At 37.7% G+C, this 18,404-nt stretch overlaps 1 protein-coding gene across 2 annotated transcripts in view; it reads right to left on the reverse strand.

Moving 5' to 3' along the window:
* Nucleotides 1–2,633: 2,633 nt before the first annotated feature.
* GPR158 (G protein-coupled receptor 158) overlaps nt 2,634–18,404 on the reverse strand; it is a 194,536-nt gene continuing 178,765 nt past the window's right edge. The window contains exons 8-12 of one of the 2 annotated variants that reach the window (XM_084511197.1): nt 14,904–15,042; nt 11,196–11,301; nt 9,075–9,221; nt 7,489–8,311; nt 2,634–7,362 (exon numbers count right to left, since the gene is read on the reverse strand). In XM_084511197.1, the coding sequence (XP_084367323.1) occupies nt 6,863–7,362; nt 7,489–8,311; nt 9,075–9,221; nt 11,196–11,301; nt 14,904–15,042 (1,715 nt within the window). In that variant the 3' untranslated portion in view covers nt 2,634–6,862. Of the gene's footprint in view, nt 8,312–9,074; nt 9,222–11,195; nt 11,302–14,903; nt 15,043–18,404 lie in introns of both variants that reach the window. The other variant, XM_084511196.1, reaches the window with a different exon arrangement.

Raw genomic sequence — 18,404 nt, forward strand, 5'->3', positions numbered from 1 at the left:
CTTCATTTCATTTTGCAAATAGAAATGTGTTGATTTGTTTCTAATGGAAAAGAATGAATCACACTACAGTTTTTCTGCAGTGTAAATCAACATGTAGATAAACAGGTTATTTTTGTACATTATGAATAGTCGTTGAAAGTATTTAAATGGATTGTATATTCATGTTGGCACACTTGTGTGTACAATATGTATATCTATATTATGCAGAAGATCATAAATGCATACTTCAAAAATATATAGCTATTTTGGGTGCAATGTACTCTTTTCCATGCTTGAACACAATGAAAAATTAGGCCCAACTCAGATATCTAGAAATCTAAAATGCAGTGATTTGAAGGCAAAATGTTCAGTGTTTGATTTGTTTGTATGCTTTCAGTGACTTAAAAGAGCTAACATAAATGGAAAAAAAAAATCACCTGCATAAATGGAGAAAGTTCAATTTTCCAAATATTAAAAAAACAGAGGATTGAATATTGCAACATGATGAAGGCCTGCCAAACCAACTGAAACAATCAATTATTACCTAATATCTTTTATTACATTTCTAGCACTGTTAAAGCTAATTTCTGAGTTGATGAGATTAGCTCTTTTAGAACTGAAAAAAATTAGCTCCAATCTATCAGAAATACTATTTTATTAAGGGGAAAAAAAAAAAAATGTTCAGCTTGAAGTAATTTCTTTGCAGGTAGATATGCCACCATATAATCCTGAACCAAATCAAATGCCATTTTGAAGAGTTATAATAGAAAGAAAAAAAAATATTAAAAATTCTTTGATGGTTCCTCCATATTCTAGTATATATATGTGTATATATATATGGTGGAAGACACTCTTTCAGTTATGCAAAAGTTCAAGCACTCACTTAATGTACATAGCTAACCCTGTTCTCTCCAGCCAGTTCTGGTCAAAATAATTTTGTTCTTCACATTGCCACTATGATGAGGCTACTTTGCTGAGGGAGAAAAACTCTGGGCCAGTGCTCAGTGACTCAGACAGTAAAGTGCTTCCTGAAGTTTAGACAGAATCTCTTGTGTTCCAGTTTGTGCCCATTGTCTCCTATCCCAGCATTGGGCACCACTGGACAGTGCCTGGCTCCATCTTCTTTGCACCCTCCTTTCAGGTATTTAGAGACATTGGTGAGATTCCCCTCTGAGCCTCCTCTTCTCCAGGCTGAACAGACCCATCTTTCTCAGCCTCTCCTCACAAGAGATCATTTTGGTGGCCCCACATTGGACTCTTCTTTCCAGTAGGTCCATCTCTTGTGTTGTGGAACCCAGAACTAGATTGGCCTTCCCTTACTCCTTAAAAGCCATGCAAGTGTCAGAAGTGGAGCTCAGAAGACCCAGCTAGTTATAACACCATGTCTGAAAGCCTTAGGTTTGAGATTAACTTCATGAAATAGTTCAGAGTAAAATGTCTAGGCTATATCTTCCAGATACCCAGAACTGTGCACAGTTCACTTAGTGAATGTACATAATTCCCTTCCCCTTCTCTCCCACTCATGGTCATGGCCCCATCACTCCTCGATATCATGACTCAGGATGATTACAGAAACTGCAGTGTTTCAACTCAGGAGGCACTCTGAAAGTTATAAGTGAATATGTGCCTGTGCAAGAAACTACTGGAACTCCTACATGAATAATGGGACAATAATAAAAACGGTATGACAACTGAAAATAAACTAATTAAGCCTAACTATTTATACAGACATAAGAATATACAAAGGCTGTGCTGGATGAAAGGCTCACTTAGCCCCATATCCAGTAGTAGCTGATTATGGAAAGAAACCAGGGTGATTATGTAAAGACAATTCTTTAAGCAAACTGCAAATTAAGAGTTTTCATCCACCGTTTTCAGGCATCTTGATAAATCTCTCTTCTATGACCTGCCTAATGCTTTTTGAACTCCTGGTATCCACAGCAATCTGTGAAAATGAGCTCCGCAATTTAATTACGGCATATGTGGAAGAAAACTTCATTTGTTTTAAAATGCTGCATGATGGCCACCCTGGGTGTTCTGTAATTCCTGCAGGATGAAAACCAGCAAATACCAGTTTTCTAATCACCTTCAGACCATTTTTTATTTTACGTAAGTATCATCATGCTCTGTCATCTCTCTTCCAAGTTAAACAAGCTGCAGTTGATCTAGTCACTCCTTACACATCAGCCATTCTCTGTTTTTTGATCATTTTTATTACCTTTTCTACATGTTTTCTAAATTAGATGAGGAATCCAGACATGCACATACTGTACAGGTGACCTATAGGCTTTTACAATGACATCATAGGCAGCCATCTATTTATTTCCTAATCTTTTCTAATGTTTTAGTTGTAATTACTTTCAGAAGAATGTAGTGCCAATCCTACAGTTTTGGTCTCTAAATTGTAGTGACTGAGAAAAGAGAGCTGTTGGTCATGCTATTTCTATAACCTGAAATCCTGAACACAGTGTGCAGCTAGTCCAACTGTTGATGACAAGAAAACATAAGGAAAATCCTGAAAATGCTGATGTTGTGATCAGATCATATACCTGTAAAACTCATTTTTGATTGCTTTACAGGTTTGATGCTTAGTTTGTTTAATTTAGATCAGCAATGACTTCAGAAAAATCACAACACAAAAGGCTGTAGACAGATTTCATATAAATGTGCTTTATTGCAGAGAAGTTACATTATTTACATGCTGCAACACATTACAACATAAATCTATCAAGTAGTTCATGGTGGATGCTGTTGGTTGCCAGATAACATTGTTATAAGAACCACATTATAAAGTGAAGAGACTTACAGCTTTATATACTCTACAACTTGGAGTAGCTAAAATGTTAAAAGTCAAAAGGCAGTGTTTTCTCAGGCCTGCCTGTTGTCATATGCATGCAAAAGCCTAAGGAGAGCAAATATAAAAGTATTGTCCAGTTTCAGGTCTATGATGCCACCAAAGCTGATGATAGGTGTGTACTGATTTATATTTTAAAGCGTATAATCTTGCATAAATTATACAAGTCTAATAAGATTGGTATAAATCTAATTATTTATAAACCATGGCTTAGAAATAAAGGAGAAATGCAGCTTGCACATGCATTTAAAAGGACAACCTAGCAAATGTTTGTGACTTTAGTGTTTATTATCTTTTCTCTTAACAGATCTGCTAGAAAACATCTTAATTCTAGAGTTGCACTTCTCTTGGCTGAATAATGACAATGAAACTCCAGAAAAAGACAACTAAGCAATCTAGCCAATATATGCTGGTGGAGAAAAATCTATGAAATACAGAACATTATTTATGTCTAACTTAGTATGTCTTCATTAAGCAATGTTTCTAGCAGCATCATAGTGAAATATAATAGTTGAGTGAAGTTTGGCCCCTCTTTCTTAAGTGCAAAATAATCTAAATTACCAATTGAATCTGTAGCCCAAATATCCATTGCTAAATAAACTGGGGAAAGCTTTGTTGCTTTCTCAAGGAAAGTTCTCCAATTGTATCAGTCTTAGGATATGTGACTACAACAAGCCTAAAGAACCATAACAGACACTTTTTAAGAAGTGAGGGAAAGGGTCAGGATGAAAGAAAACAAAACCAAACAAGAGTACACAAGCCAGTGCTTTCCCTGGTCAACCAGCCTTCATTCTTCTGCTGCCAGTGCAGCTGGGCTGATGTACACCAGCTAAGGAATGGACTTTGTTTCTGTGTTTCTAGTGAGGATATCTTTAAAAAAGAAATAAAAAAATAAATGAGTAAGGAACTGTAGATACAGAACAGCGGCACAGATACAGTTATGCATGAAGGGCTGGATCCTGCCAGTGCAGCAAGGGACAGTGGTGCTGGGTTGCTGACATGGATGCCCTCATTCCTGGTGGATGCTGCAGCATCCACCAAGCAGCAGTGTGTCCTCGAGGTAAAGAAGGGAGATGAGGACAAGGGAGGGCACCAGGGCTGGTGCCTGCTCCTTGTGAATGTCTTCTCTAAGAGGCAGTGAGGATGTACAAAAATCTCTTTTCATGACACCCCTACAGATGCCCACTTCTAACCTCAGCGCCTTTGTGAGTAAGGGCTACCTGACGTAAGCTGCCCTCCTTCCCCAGTCATACCAACCACCTCCTGAACGTGCTGCAGGACCTTCTTCCAGGGGTAGGAGAGGCACAAGGTGATCACCATATTCAGCAGGTTTAATTGTGTATCTCTCTGGAAAGGGTCAACGTGCCCCCGCAGGACTTCCAGAGAGCTGTGTTCTCAGGGTGGACTTCTTCCCACACAGGGCAGTTTAGAGTTACTTTCCCTCTGATCAAATCCCACTGAAGCTGATGGAAAAGTTACTGCCAAATTTTGTGAGTGTCTGGGATTGGGGAGGGGAAATTTGGGCACATGGGCTCTAACCCCAGCTCTTTTCCAAACTAAATAGCAAGCTAGATTTGGGCTGTACATGGGTCACCACTGGCACTGTTTGGGCAAAGTGGGTGCACAGATGGCCAAAGTAAGGGTCCTGGCCAGATGTGTCTTGAAGGTAGAGACCAGGTCTCCAAGGCCATGACTACATCCTACAAAAGAGGAGTCGGGGAGTCAGACCAGCCCAGGATAGCAAAGACCTAAGTCAGCATGTCCCCATGGTGGAATCGAGCACCATCCAGGCTCACCAGGTTGTTTGGGGCAGTTTGGCCACTATCATCTGGAGCTAACAAGCTCTTACTCTTGGTAGAATTTACGAATGAGGCCAACGTGTTCAGACAGCACTGGGACCTGAGCTGACTTTTTTCCAATTGGCTTAGGCTTCTGCATGTCCCAGCTTTGGGCTTAGCAGAGGCAGTAGGAAGATCAGGTCTGTCTTGTTCTGTCAGCGTAGATGGGCCTGTATTCTCCTGTCCTTTCCAAAGGACAAAAATATCCTCCTCATGTCCAGCTTGTCTAAGTCCCTCCAATTGTTGCATTTTATCTTAAGCCACTTTTTCTATGATGCCACAAAAATCAGTTTATACTACATACGTGTATGTGCATGTGTGTATTAGATATGACATGTTATATATATATATATTAAACATATATAAATATCTATTATATATATATATTATATATATATTAAACAACACATTCTATTCAGTCATCCTCATTTCGTGTTCTTTCATTGAATCCCATCACTTCTCTCAAATTGCACAAGTTCTTTAGGACTGAGCTGTCTTTATTTTGGAGTACTGTATGTACAGCCAATTCTAGTGAATAGCACTTCACTGGTACTACATTCAGATGGGCGAGGGTGGAACCTAGTTTTTATTATTAGTGATGCACAGATTCTCTATGATACCTCTTAGGCCCTGGTGGTATACCATGAGTGTTTCTGCACTAAGACTCATAGTTGTAAATGGGCCACCTTTGAATTAAGCTCATATGCAGGATGAGGACTGTAGCTATTACTGAAAATTAGTACTGTATTAAATACTAACTTTTACTGTAAATGTATGTATAAATTAAACATAAATAAATAAAATATAAACTTTTGGAGAGTGGGAGAGAGATGCCACCATTTTAATTCCTGCTGTATATTACAATTGCATATATAGGGGAAGAGAAATATTTCAGATTCTCTCTCCTCACTTGTGTATCTCCAAAGGCCAATTTCTGGAGGTTTGCCAACAGGGATAAACAGTAAACTGTTGTTCCATATGAGCTAGCTAATATATTTCCCAGGGTTGTCTGGTTTTAGTAAAAGCAGGTCATCATTTCTGGGGTATATTTGTTGTCATTCTTGCTTGTCTCATTTAGAAATATATCCTCAGTATGAAATACTGAACAAGACCATCATTATGGATGTTTAAAATTGGTATTCTGGTTTCTTAGATTATATTTTCCAATTTCTAACAAACAACAGATAAGTTGTCCTAAGACTTACCAGAATATGCAGCTAAGACGACTGGATTTCCACTATTAACAAAGTCTATGAGCATTAACAGGGAAGTGCATAACAAATAACTTGCTGTGTATAAAACCCCTGAATAATACAGTATCAAACTATAAATTTAAGTAACAGAGAATAAAACAAAAAGTTCACTATATAAATCACAGGAAAGGAAAAAAAAATCCCCAAAGCCCAAAGGAATTTCCCAATGAGAGTTACGGCTTCCACAGCCAGTGGAAGATTACTGTAATTCTATATATTAACAAAAAGTCTATAGCAGGTATTTTAAGTTACAATAAGAAGAAAATATCTGCAGATTGCATAAATGTGTTGTTGTGTCACATAATATCAAAGTTATTTGCAAAAATTATACAATCTGGAATGCTTTAATATGAGACACAACAATGTACTTAAACACACAGTAATAAGAAAATGAGAGCAATCATTATATAAAATGTATTTTTGGGATGCATTGAGTTAGCAGTGCTATCAAGATTAAAATATGCAAAGTGAAAAGTCGTCATTTTAACAGCTGCTCATTGATACCCCTTTTTGCCATCAGGACATTTTCTGTGCCCTACTTCTGTTGGATCTCTAAAGTCCCAAGGGCGAGTTAAAGCCAGTTGTGGCATTCAGAAATAATTCTGTTAAGACCTAGTGTGCGTTTTTTACCACCTTTTTTTTTTTTTTCCTTTTAAAGGAGAAGTGATTTCACAAAGGCAGGTTACTTTCATTGACACAGTACAATCCTTGGAGTTGGGAACACATTCTGGGCACTGCTAATCACATTGTTGGCACTCAACAAATAAATAATAATAATAATAATTTGCTTTGTTTAATTCCTACTTTTTTGTTGTGCTGATTCCTTTAATTAAAGTGATGCTCCTTAGGAATTTTCAGATCCTTTTGGCCTAAGTCCCCTCTGTCTTTCCTGTTGTCTTTCTTCTCAATGTTGCTACTCTCCTCAGTCCAAAAGCCTCTTATTTTCGAGGTGTTGCTGTTTTATTTGCACTTATAGCAGAGGTGTTCGATAAAGCTACACTTCTTTCTGCATTTGGTAAATCTGGTGTATCATACTCCCAAGGGCAGACTTCAGCTCGAGATGCTGAAGGTTGCTGTAAGTAACTACTTGGCTTACGGGAGTCAGATGAAAGCACATTTCCCTCAGAAGAGGCATTTTTTTTCTGTTCCACCAATTTATTGATGTTTTCCACTGCTTTCGGGGGTAGCTCATCATGCTCCCCAGCACAAATATTCGGTGCATATCTATTAAAGTTCTCACACTTCAGCCCAGGTGAGACCTGAGGCTTGGAATTTGACTGTTTTTTCTCATTTTCAAAAACCTGCTGCTCTTGTGCCTCCCGAGTGGCTGCCTCCACCTTCTCTGAGCTCTGTTGATTTGACTGTTGATACCCCTCAGGTGTCTTCTGCTTATGATGAGATTTCCCCTTTGGCTGGGAAGGGTGATTTTTCTCTGGCTCTGAGGAAGCAATAGACACATGTTTTTGAACCTTAGAGTCAGAAGGCACAGGACCAGGAGTTTGGTCATATATCTCCCAAGGACAAACTTCTCCTATGTCAAAAGTGTCCTTGTGCAGAGACTTACCTGGGCCTGTGTCTGGATTTGTGGGTGTTTGAGCAACCCTTTGCTGTTTCATAATTCCAGACTTATGGGTTTTCTTTGCTTCCTCAGAGTGGGTAGAGTTCTTCCGATGAGAATCCTTATGCTCCCCTTTATCAGAGGCAGAGTGCTTTCTGCTGGCCTCCTTACCCTTCTGCTGAGATTTATGAGATTTAGTGCTCTCTTCTAGACTTTGCGTTTTACCCGTTAGTCCCAGAGTCTTTTCCTTGGCACTAGCAATAACACTGAGGGATTTTTGTAACACGGACGTTCTTGGATGCAGAGGCTTCTTATCTGCACTTAAATTATGTGCACTTACTGATTTGCACACCAAAGGAACCGATTCAGTGGACACTGCTTCAACCTTTTCAGGAGCTTTTTTGGTTACATCATTACCAGTCAAGGAATCCAGAAGTGAATTCTCAGCAGCCATAACGTCTGTGCTTTCTGTAGTTAAGCTGTTAGGTTCTCCTGTTTGATCCCTAACATGATCGTAAGTGCTGTGGGACTTTTTTAATGAAAAGACTCTGTTTTTGATAGTCTCTTCTTTTGGCTTTACAGAACTGGTGGAATCCTGTGGGTTTTTCTTCAGTGTAGACGTGTTCTTCACAGCACTATGCTCCAGCAGGTCCTTCTCGTCCCTGGAGCACTGCCTGGTGACTGTCTCTGGGATTTCCGTAATACGCCTCATTATCGAGCGACCCAGGCCCTTCTTGGAGCACCTTTTTTTCTGAAGATGTGGGTTATTAGCAATCATCTTCTTCCTTTTATAGATTTCAAGCTGGGCATATAGTTTCTTCAACTCATCCTGTAAAGTAAATAGCAAAAATAGTACGTAGAGTGAACACAGTCAAACAAGCAGCCCAGTGAATGCATTACATATTGCTCTAAAAATGACATTAAACTTATTTCACCCTCTTTTCTAGTTCTTGAATATGCCATTTCTCCATGAACTCAAATTTCATGTTCTTCTACCTTAAAATTGAGTTCAACCTTGGTGCACAAACCAGTTACCTTGCATAGTTGTGCATCATACAGCATGCACAATTAGTTACATTCCTACAATACCCTGTGCAAGCTTTCCTGCTGACCCCTACAGATATTTAGTATTCTGGGATTGTAAGAAAAGTTCCAGGCAGAGTTGCCCTTTTACTATTTAACATAGGAATAACATAGTTTTGTTTCTATTTCCTATGTTTGTTAAAATTATATGTTATATAGTTATGTATATATTATGTACAAACAACTAATCACAGTGACACCAAATGCTGTTTGTGCTTCCAGGTAATTCGAAGAGTCCATGTAAACTGATAAACAACTCTTGCTGTGGATGCTTATTCCTCCTCAGCCTCCAGCATGACTTCCACTACAACTAGTAATGTGGCTTCTCTTCACACTAGTGAATTCTTCCCATGATATTTTACATGACCTGATTACCAGAATCATTGAGAGACCTAAGCTGACCTGTTTCATCTGGTATCTGCAAAAAAAGTTACACAGATGTGATTCAGAGTTTACTGACAGGAAAAAGTGTTATTGAAATAAATGATATTTAAGTGAGTTATATATACCCGAATATCTTCAGGATCCAAACTGTGCTCGCTCCATGCTGAATTGATACTGCTGTTCAGATAGGATCCAGATCGACCCATATCGAGCTCATCTTCATAAGCTTCTGTAGCTATATCATCTCTTGGGTTATTGCTTGAATGTGAAAACTGCAATAGGCATTCATAACAAAGATGTTGCCATCAGTGCACTGCAAAAATTTACATCAACAGTTTTTATGACATAGTCAATCACAACAGATTTCATATGGTTTTCTAAACTCAAAATACTACCCATAAGTTCTACTGGTTTAAGTAGTGTCCTATAGAATATCAGCATTGTATGGAAGAAACTCATATTCATGGTGAGTTAACTTCAAAGGTTTAGAGATCTGTGTTAGAAAAAACACAACACCTTTGTACTCATTTTGATGCTTATTTGAGCCTCTTTACAGTGCATTTATATTAAGCGAGCATGACAAATATATGGGAACAGTCTTTCAGTGAGAATTAGCAATTAGGCTGCTAAAATCATGACTGTATTTTATATTCCATGCAGCTGAATAATCCTGCAGAAAGCAGTTCTCCCATTTTAGATCCTGACCCTGGAAAAGAAGAGATAAGGTGGCCAATGTTAAAAAAAAAAAAAAAAAAAAAAAAAAAGGAGGGGGAAAAATTGAAAAAAAAAAAAAGAAATAAGATGATCTTTCTCTTGTAAGTTTTAGCAAATGCCCAGATCAAGCATTGCAGGGAGAGGTTGTGCAACCTTTTTTTTATTCATATGGATTCATTCATCTGTGGTTACTATTGCCTATGTAGTCATCTGGCCTTAGGACTTTATGAATGGAACTAAACCTTGTGAATCTTCTTACTCCTTCAGTTCTTCGGGGTGCTGGAAGAAAAGTCTGTATAGTGTTACACAGAAAATAAGCTAAAAATTGAAATGAATATCCTTAGTTATGAGTCAGTTTCAGAAAGGTTAACAAATTTTCTAGGCTAGTCTAGAAAGGTATCTCTGAAGACATGTAATAAAGCATATGGATAAAAAACAAAACTATTGCTAACGACCAGCTGAGTCATTAAAAAAGTAACAAGGATATTCAGTATTAAGGCATCAGTGTGTCCCTTGCTTATGGCTGTTTAATATACATATATTTGAGAGTTTATCAGCATATCCTCTCCTGACAGAAAGGCAAAAGATAGGAATAGCAGCTTCATTAAACTGAAAATTGCATTAACTTGAACTGCTTTCCATTCTTCCTTCATATGCAACTTTCACCTTCATTGTTCCCTTTGACTCTTGACTTTTTGATTGATGCTATTGGTCATTCCAAAAGCAATTATAAAATCATGTGTTTGCTGGGGTATTGCATAAGAAGAAAGCTACATTCAAATGATTCAGACTGGTGCTAGGGACAGGTGGAGCTACCTGGGGTTTCCCTACCCTGGTGAGACTGACATATTGTCATTTCATTCTTGGAGCCTGCTGGGAGCTGAGCCGCAGTGCTCAAAGCTCATTCTGTTCTCCTCCCTGCACCCTGCCATCCTGCATCTTCTCACGTCCGGCACACATTCATCTTCTCACCCTGCTCTGCTCCTGGCTCCACATCATGGGCCAAGTCTCTCCTGGGTATGCAGGACATGGATGTCCCAGGCTCTGACTTGCACAGAATTTTCCTTTTCCAGCCAGTAACAACTGCCTGGTTGAAGTCCCAACCACTTCTTCTCATGGCTAGTCTGAGCTCCTTATGCCACTTTTATTTAACAGTCCACCCTAGTCTTTTTATCCCCTTGGCCAAACTCTTTGTCTGATCACCAATAGCACAACAGCACAGTCACCAAAGTACATGAAGTAAGCATTATCAGGCAAGATCCTTTACTTCTCATATGAATCAAATCATTTTTTGTTTAATTTAAATTAAAATTAAAAGTCCTCTAAATCTCTGGAATTTTGAAAGTAGAAAGAAGGAATTTTTCAAAACGTGTAAGAGTTTTTAAAGAAAAAAACATGTTTTTAGGCATTACAGCCAAATTTTACATTTTCTTTTTCTACCAGTTGCTTGCTAATTTTATATAGAATTACTTCTGCAAGACATTTATGTTCCTTGGTCTTGGCAAAAGAAAAAAGGCAGGAGAACCAAATACCTTAGGGATCAGAAGTAGGCCAACAGTGACAGTCACAGTCAAGTGTGTGTGTGCAAAGAACAGCATCAGCATCCAGTCAGACTGAAGTCTCGAAGCAAGAATGAATCTGAAAATAGAATTGTGTTGCAATTCACTGCTTTTTCTCCAGTGCATCAGATTTAACATTTTTAACATTCTTTAGGATTCTTTTCACTGAAATGCCAAACACAACTATTTTTGTTCTGTACAGCTTCATACAGACCAAACATTACATGCACATGCTTTACCTACATACCACGATTTCAAAACGAATCAGAAAAAAACAAAAAAACAACAACAAAACAAAACACAAGATGGAACAAAGTATAAAAAGAAACAACAGACCTTTGAGGACATTTCTCAGTCTCGTGTTTTCCCTCTACTTAGCTGGTGTTTTTTTGGATGGTGTAAATCATCAGTTTCTTTAGAGTGAATTGAGTTACGGCAGTTTACATTAAGGATCTGAACTGATGATTTTAGGTTAGGTAAGCACGTGTACTATGAAAATTTGCAGTGCGCTTTGTAAATACAAGATGTCCAGAGATCACAGCTACAGAGTGTGGCTGATAAGCCCTCAAAGAGATAACTAACTGAAATGCATTTTAGTGGGGAGAAGAGAAATGGTCTTGATTGTAGGAGCAGTCAGGGTCTAAGAGCCCCACAAACCCTAGGAAATGAGTGGCTGAACGTCCTACATGAAGCAATTCCTTGCTGAGCTTTCTAAAAGAGTGGCAGGACAAACACTGCAGTTAAAGTTAACTGAAGCATGCTTGGCTTATCTGCTTTACTGAGCTCCCAAAGATATCAACTATAAGCAATGCAATGGATGAATGGATTCACCACTGGCTTGTAATTTGCAGGTCTACATAAATCACTCAGATCGAAATGAGATTTGCAACTTACCCAAGCCCACAGAAGCATATTTTGCAGAAGCTTTTGTTAACAGAAATAGTCTGGCATGAAACACTGCCTTATATGCCATAATAATGTATTTATCATTTCATGTTTATTACTTTGTAAATGCAGTGCTTCATGAGCACAATAAAATGTTATAAATTCTTCTTTCTGACAGACCTGTTGCTGTTAAGGTGTGCAGGCAGACGACGAGGCTCAGGCCTGCAGTTTAGCTATCTGAACACATCGTGAGAGCTATTGGAGATGACATGAGAGACTGCCGGATATAACAAATGACAGAGCAAAAAGCTAACAAAAGTTACAGATTGTGCCGTGAGGAATGGCACAATTGGACAGGCAGTTAAAGGAGAAAGACAGCAAAACTACAGAGGTAATTGAAGGGAGCATTGGGGGCTTTGGGGGGAGCAGAACTTGCAAGGTCAGGGGTACCAATGTAAGGGCTTGTGATCACCTAGGTAATGAAGCCAGAAGTACCAAATTGAGTGCTGGAACCGATAGAAATGACAAAGTAATGAGGGGTGTGTTGTTTACTTGGGAAAACACAAGGACAGAGAAGGGCTAAGGTGGATGGCAGAAGAACAAGCATGGAAAAAGAGAAAGAAGGGACAATAAGAGGGGCTACTGACACATATGCAAGTTACTAACTGAGCCCTGTATCTGATCTCTGTGGAGACAGAGTTTCTATTCAAATGAGATTTTCCCATATACATTTTGTTCTTCTCAATAGTACTTTTGAGAAGAACATTTTGAGAAATGTTCTTTCTCAATTTTCTCAAGAAAGAGCAAGGCAGGAATTTAATAATATGCTGATCTGAAAACAATCAAGAATCCTCTGTTTCTGAAATGGGAATCACACTTTTAAAGAAGAACAAACATAAGCAGTTTGAGGTTTTATTTAGTGCTCATATCAGTCTTCTATGAGCTTCAGGGTTTTTCAGACTGGATTGCTGCCACATAATAGTATATGTCCTTCAAGATTGTGGCACTTTCAACTTCATGACAACTTAGATATAAGTCTAACATTACAGCTCTTTCAGTTACATGCAGAGCTTGGCAGGGAAGCCAGAAGAAAAAAAAGAAAAACAAAACAAAACAAAACAAAAAAACAAAAAACAAAAAACAAAAACAAAACAAAAAAACAAAAACAAAAAAAAAAACACACAACAAACTCACACAAGGAAAAGTGAACTTGAGACCAGGTTGGGACTTGTGTATAAAGATATGGACATAATCTCAGGAGGGATCATGTATTTACATGTATTTTGGTTAACTTCAGATACTGTAGGAACATCTTGGAAAAATGAATAAAGTCTGGAAATCTATTACTGAAAACAAACAAATCACTGGCCTGATCGGAAATGCAATAGGACCAAGTCTATAAAAGAGAGCTCAATCCCTCCTTTTCCTCCAATTCCTAATGCTTTCAAGTAAAATCCTCATGGTTGAAGGGAATGAAAATGTTGCATTTTCCCCTTTCCCTTTCTCTTCAATCCAAGGTTTCTTTCATCCTGTCCTATTGCTAAAAGAAACTTCTTAGCACACCTCTCCTAATGCACTGAACTGTATCTTCTACCATAGACCAAAGTATGGTTTAGGAACATCAATTAATGGGGGAAAAGTTTGACTGAAGGGCTACCATATTGGTTATAGCCAATTCAAAAGTACTGCAAGCAAATTTTATGTCTGCTCTATCAGAAATTGAAAGATACTTCAACCAAATACAAATTTTAAAAATCGTGGGTTTCTTTTTTAGATGTTTGTGTTAAGGAGTAAAGAAGATTTTGAATGTATGTGGATGATACATACATAAGGGGCTAGGAGAAGGTTAAGGAAATAAAAAGTTGCAGAAACATGGAAGAAAACATCAAGAAAGCACAGAGAAACATGAGCTCCAAGACAGACCAAGAAACTGAGAAGAGTATTTGAAGACTGTCAGTGAAGTGCCGTTAAAAAAATATCTGAGTAGATATAGGATAGGGTCTGTCAGGAGGCAAAGAAAGGTGTAAGAATGCCATAAGAAAGTCCTAAGAATCTCTTAGAGCATGAGATGAAATTAACGCTATCTTGCTATTCTGAATTTTCTAGGACCAATTCCTTATTGCAAAGTACTCTGCAGCAAAACATATATGGTAATTATCATGTAGCTCTGGCAAAGACTGTTATTTATCTGTTACTATTCTAATGATTTACAAGTATGAAACATAGAGCTCATTAGGAGTTTTATAAGAAACACAAGCCTTATATTATTGCTGCAGCATAATGACTTTTTATGTCAGCATATAAACCACTATGCTGCATGCACAAACCAGTGCAATTATCTCAACATACAGCTGCACTTTGCCAATCTGTTACACACCAGGACAAGTTCATATAAACCAACATCCTTACCTGCTGCTTTTCTAGGGATACAAACCAATGAGCAGAGTGTAAATGATTCAAGACAGACAGTATTTCTGCTACCTTTAATTTATCACATATACTGATATATACATATATCTAATTTATTGCACCTACTTTCATCCAAGATCATATTAGCTAGCAATACTGAAAAAAACAAACAAACAAAAAAAACCACTAAATATATGATTTACAAGTTGACTGTACATTTTCTTGAATCCTGTGGGAACAGTTTTAAGTTTAGTAGTTACTTAATTTGCAGAATTAAATATTTATGAGACCTTCCATTCTTCATCCTATCCCATTTACCCATTTTAAGTTGCACCATAAGAAACCTGAAAGATAAATAGTTAATTACTAGATCTACAGATCACTTGCCTAATTGTATGGAATATAGCAGAGATAATGAGCTCATTGTGAACTGCAACAGCCATATAACGTGGCTCATGAAATGCTGATGGGACTGTCCGCACTGCATAGCAGAGATAAACACCCCACAAGAGGAATAAAAATTCAGCTGTGAGAAGAACAAAAAGAAATAATTTGCAATTAGTTTTATAGATGAAAAAGGAAGGAAATTTGAAGCACTATAGTATCTTCTGTATATATGAGCAGATAAAGACAGTACACACTTGTAAATTTATATGCGCACACACAGAGAAGCAAACACTTTCAGATATTGTTACTGTGCATCATGCATTTGGTTTTAATTTTAAACACCTCTTTTTCCAGATCAGGAACCTTTGCATTCATGGTGTTTCAGTTTTTCAATATACAATCATTAAGACAATGTCTAATAATTTCTCACTCATTTTTCAAATCGGGACTATAGCAACTTGATGTTATTTAAAATAACAAAATATGTTTATCTGTAGCTTTAGTTCTTGCTATAGAGGCAGCTACTGGTGCTACTACTAGACTACAAGTTTCTAAGTCAACAGTTTCATTTCAAAGGTTTGTAATTTAGATTAAACAATACATTTTGGATTAAAATTTTTCCACTGTTCATGACAGTTAATTCTGCTGGTGCCCATAATATTATGAGTCATTTCTGAGGGCTTAATGTAATTATATGAAATGACGTGTTTCTCTCTGTTAGGAGAAAAATGAGTAAAGGAAGAATGGAGGAGTAAAGGGTCAGGATCAGTTCAAACTATCCTGTTAGAGCTCATTCATCTGCACCCACTAGTCCTCTGGCTTCGTTTCCAGTAGACAGTCTGCTGTGACATCATTCAATTTGCTTTTGATATGAATGAAATAATTTCATATCCATCTCGAAAAACCTCCCCTTGCAAAAAATAAAAGCCTCAGCTCTGCCACATAGCTATGAGTACAGCTGGCACCTTTACCTCTTGCCTTGTACTCTGGGCTGATGATGGCTGGAAGTGGTTATGTCTGCCCAGCAAGGTGCAATTCCCTATCAGACCCCTGCAATAATGGCACTGCTCCAGGACAGCTTCAGAAATTGACTGTGGTCCTGTTGTTACTCATACACTGCTTTAGGCTTGGTGAACTTTTGCATCTAATCCAGTGACTGCTGTATTTTGTTAGTGACCCTCGCCTACATTCAGTTTTCTTGAGAGCATGTTTGTACATGTACTCGAGAGGAAAAAGAAGAATGGGTGGGATGGGATTGAACTCACCCATACTCAGCTACCGAGTAGTCAGGTGTCCAGCTCGGCCAGTGATCCTCCTGCTGCCTATGAACAACAAGCCAGCTCTGCAATGCAAATCATCACATCCTAACACGGCAGGAGGTGCCACGTCTCTCCTTAAAATTGAAAGCACTCCAATGATTACCCTAAGTATCTAGACTTTAGATGTCCTGGTAGGTGAGCTGAAGCCTACCATAGCTCCTCAGCTCTGAAATGAATTCAATCAGCTGCCTGCACTAAAGAAAAGTTCCTTATTCAGCTTTTTGTTGGCTGGAATGGAAATTTGGAAATTCCATACTTTGTTGCTAGATCTTAAATTGCCACTGATTGTATGTAAAGAAACAAATTACCTTTACAGTAAAAATACAGTCAAATGTAATATAATAGAAAATCATTTCTTCCTCAAACCTCTTTTCACAAATACGTTTTATTATACTGTAACCAGAACAGGAGACCAGCAATATCACCCGATGGTAGTGATCATCAAATCATTATTGGTCTGGTTTGGATAAATGTCCAAATATTTGTGAACCCCCCATTATCAAAAGATTGAAGTAAAATATCTGCACTGTATAACTTATGAGATCAGGTCCTCTGGTTGCTTCTACTTATAACAGCATGTAACTGCTGCAAAGTACATACATTATCATAGTGTTACAGCATTTCAAAGCTTCTAATATCATATATATAGTTAGATATGTTACCAGTGTAGTCTATTACTCTAGCTCCTTAAAAACACCTATGCAGGAATCACCTACAAAGCAATCTTGCTCCTGAAGTCCTCTCTGAGCAAGTGGAATACAGATTTTGCTTCAATGAAAAGAGATTAAAGGCTCCTTTACAAATGTTAGCAGTTTTGTTTTCTCGAGGTACACTTGTCTCGCATATGCAGAATTGTGGCACTGAGAGGTATTGCTCTTCAAAGTAATGACATTCCTTGCTCTAATTGCTCTGTATTGATTTCAGAAGAAATTGAAAAGAAAAGAATGCATTCACAGGATTAGGTTGCTAAAGCCAAATCACTGTATTGCACTGTCCTATGTTCTACGGATCCCCATATTTCAGCAGGCATCACAGAACATGCCACATAGCACATTACCTCTCATTTTGCCTTTCATCCAAACTGCTCCACAGTATAAATTAATAAATGAATAGATAAATTATCAGTAGAGTTGCATAGATAATATAGGAGCTAATTATGAAGTAAGAGGCATACTACCCCAAAACACAGTTCATTTTTCTTTCTCTTCTACAACTGAAGTGAGAAGAGCCCCATGTCTCTTATTGTTAGAAATGACTAGTTACCATTGCTAATACAGGTGGAGAGTTTGAAAAAGTTGGGCTTTTAATGGCATGAAAATACATGTGCTAAAAGTATTCCTACTTCAAATAAACAGGATGGGACAAATTTTGCTTATTTTTACCAATAAAAAAGAAAGAAAGAAAGAAACAAACAAACAAAAACCACAACACTGCTGCAACCTTGAAGATGTACGAGAATTATTATTTTTTTTGTATGCAGACTGAAAAAAAATGTATAATCAGTATTTCTCAGAACACAAATGAAAGTGAGTAAGTCAGACCCAGATAGCAAGATGAATTACAGTCAGTGAACTGCATTAAGTAGGAGTGAATGATTCCCAGATCTGATTGCAAATTTCCCTGTTTTAATTTTCAGACTCAGTCACAAGGAGTTCCTAAGACAAGAGGGGATTTCAAAGCATTAGCATACTGGACCATAACAGTAGTTTGCACTGTTTAATGCATAATGCTTTAATGCATAATGCTTTGCACTGTTTAATGCATAATGCTTTACATTTAGAGCAGAACTGGCATTCCTGTCTGCAGATAATAATTAGTGTGACATCTGGTAACACAGATAGGAAATAGCTTTTGAAACACAAGGTAAAATAACAGAGTTCCTATAGTTGCTAAGCCCAATGATACAATAATTTCATTAGCAATAACAAAAAAAATCTTGCTTGAAAAACAATTAATTATCAAAACCACTAATTACACAGCTTAAATGCATTGTGCAGAAGTTGTGCTTGAGGGGGAAAATTGAATTCATATAATTAGCTACGGACTACTAGTGCATGTTGTAATGAGAAACTGAAGATGTTATAAAATTTTGCTGTATTATTTTCCAGTTGGTCTTTCTGGTTTCTCAACATCAAATAAGTTAGTTATATATTTAGTATACTTATGACAAACACAGGTGTAG

The sequence above is a fragment of the Aythya ferina genome (assembly GCF_964211825.1).
Source record: "Aythya ferina genome assembly, chromosome: 2".
Taxonomy (NCBI): Eukaryota; Metazoa; Chordata; class Aves; order Anseriformes; family Anatidae; genus Aythya; species Aythya ferina.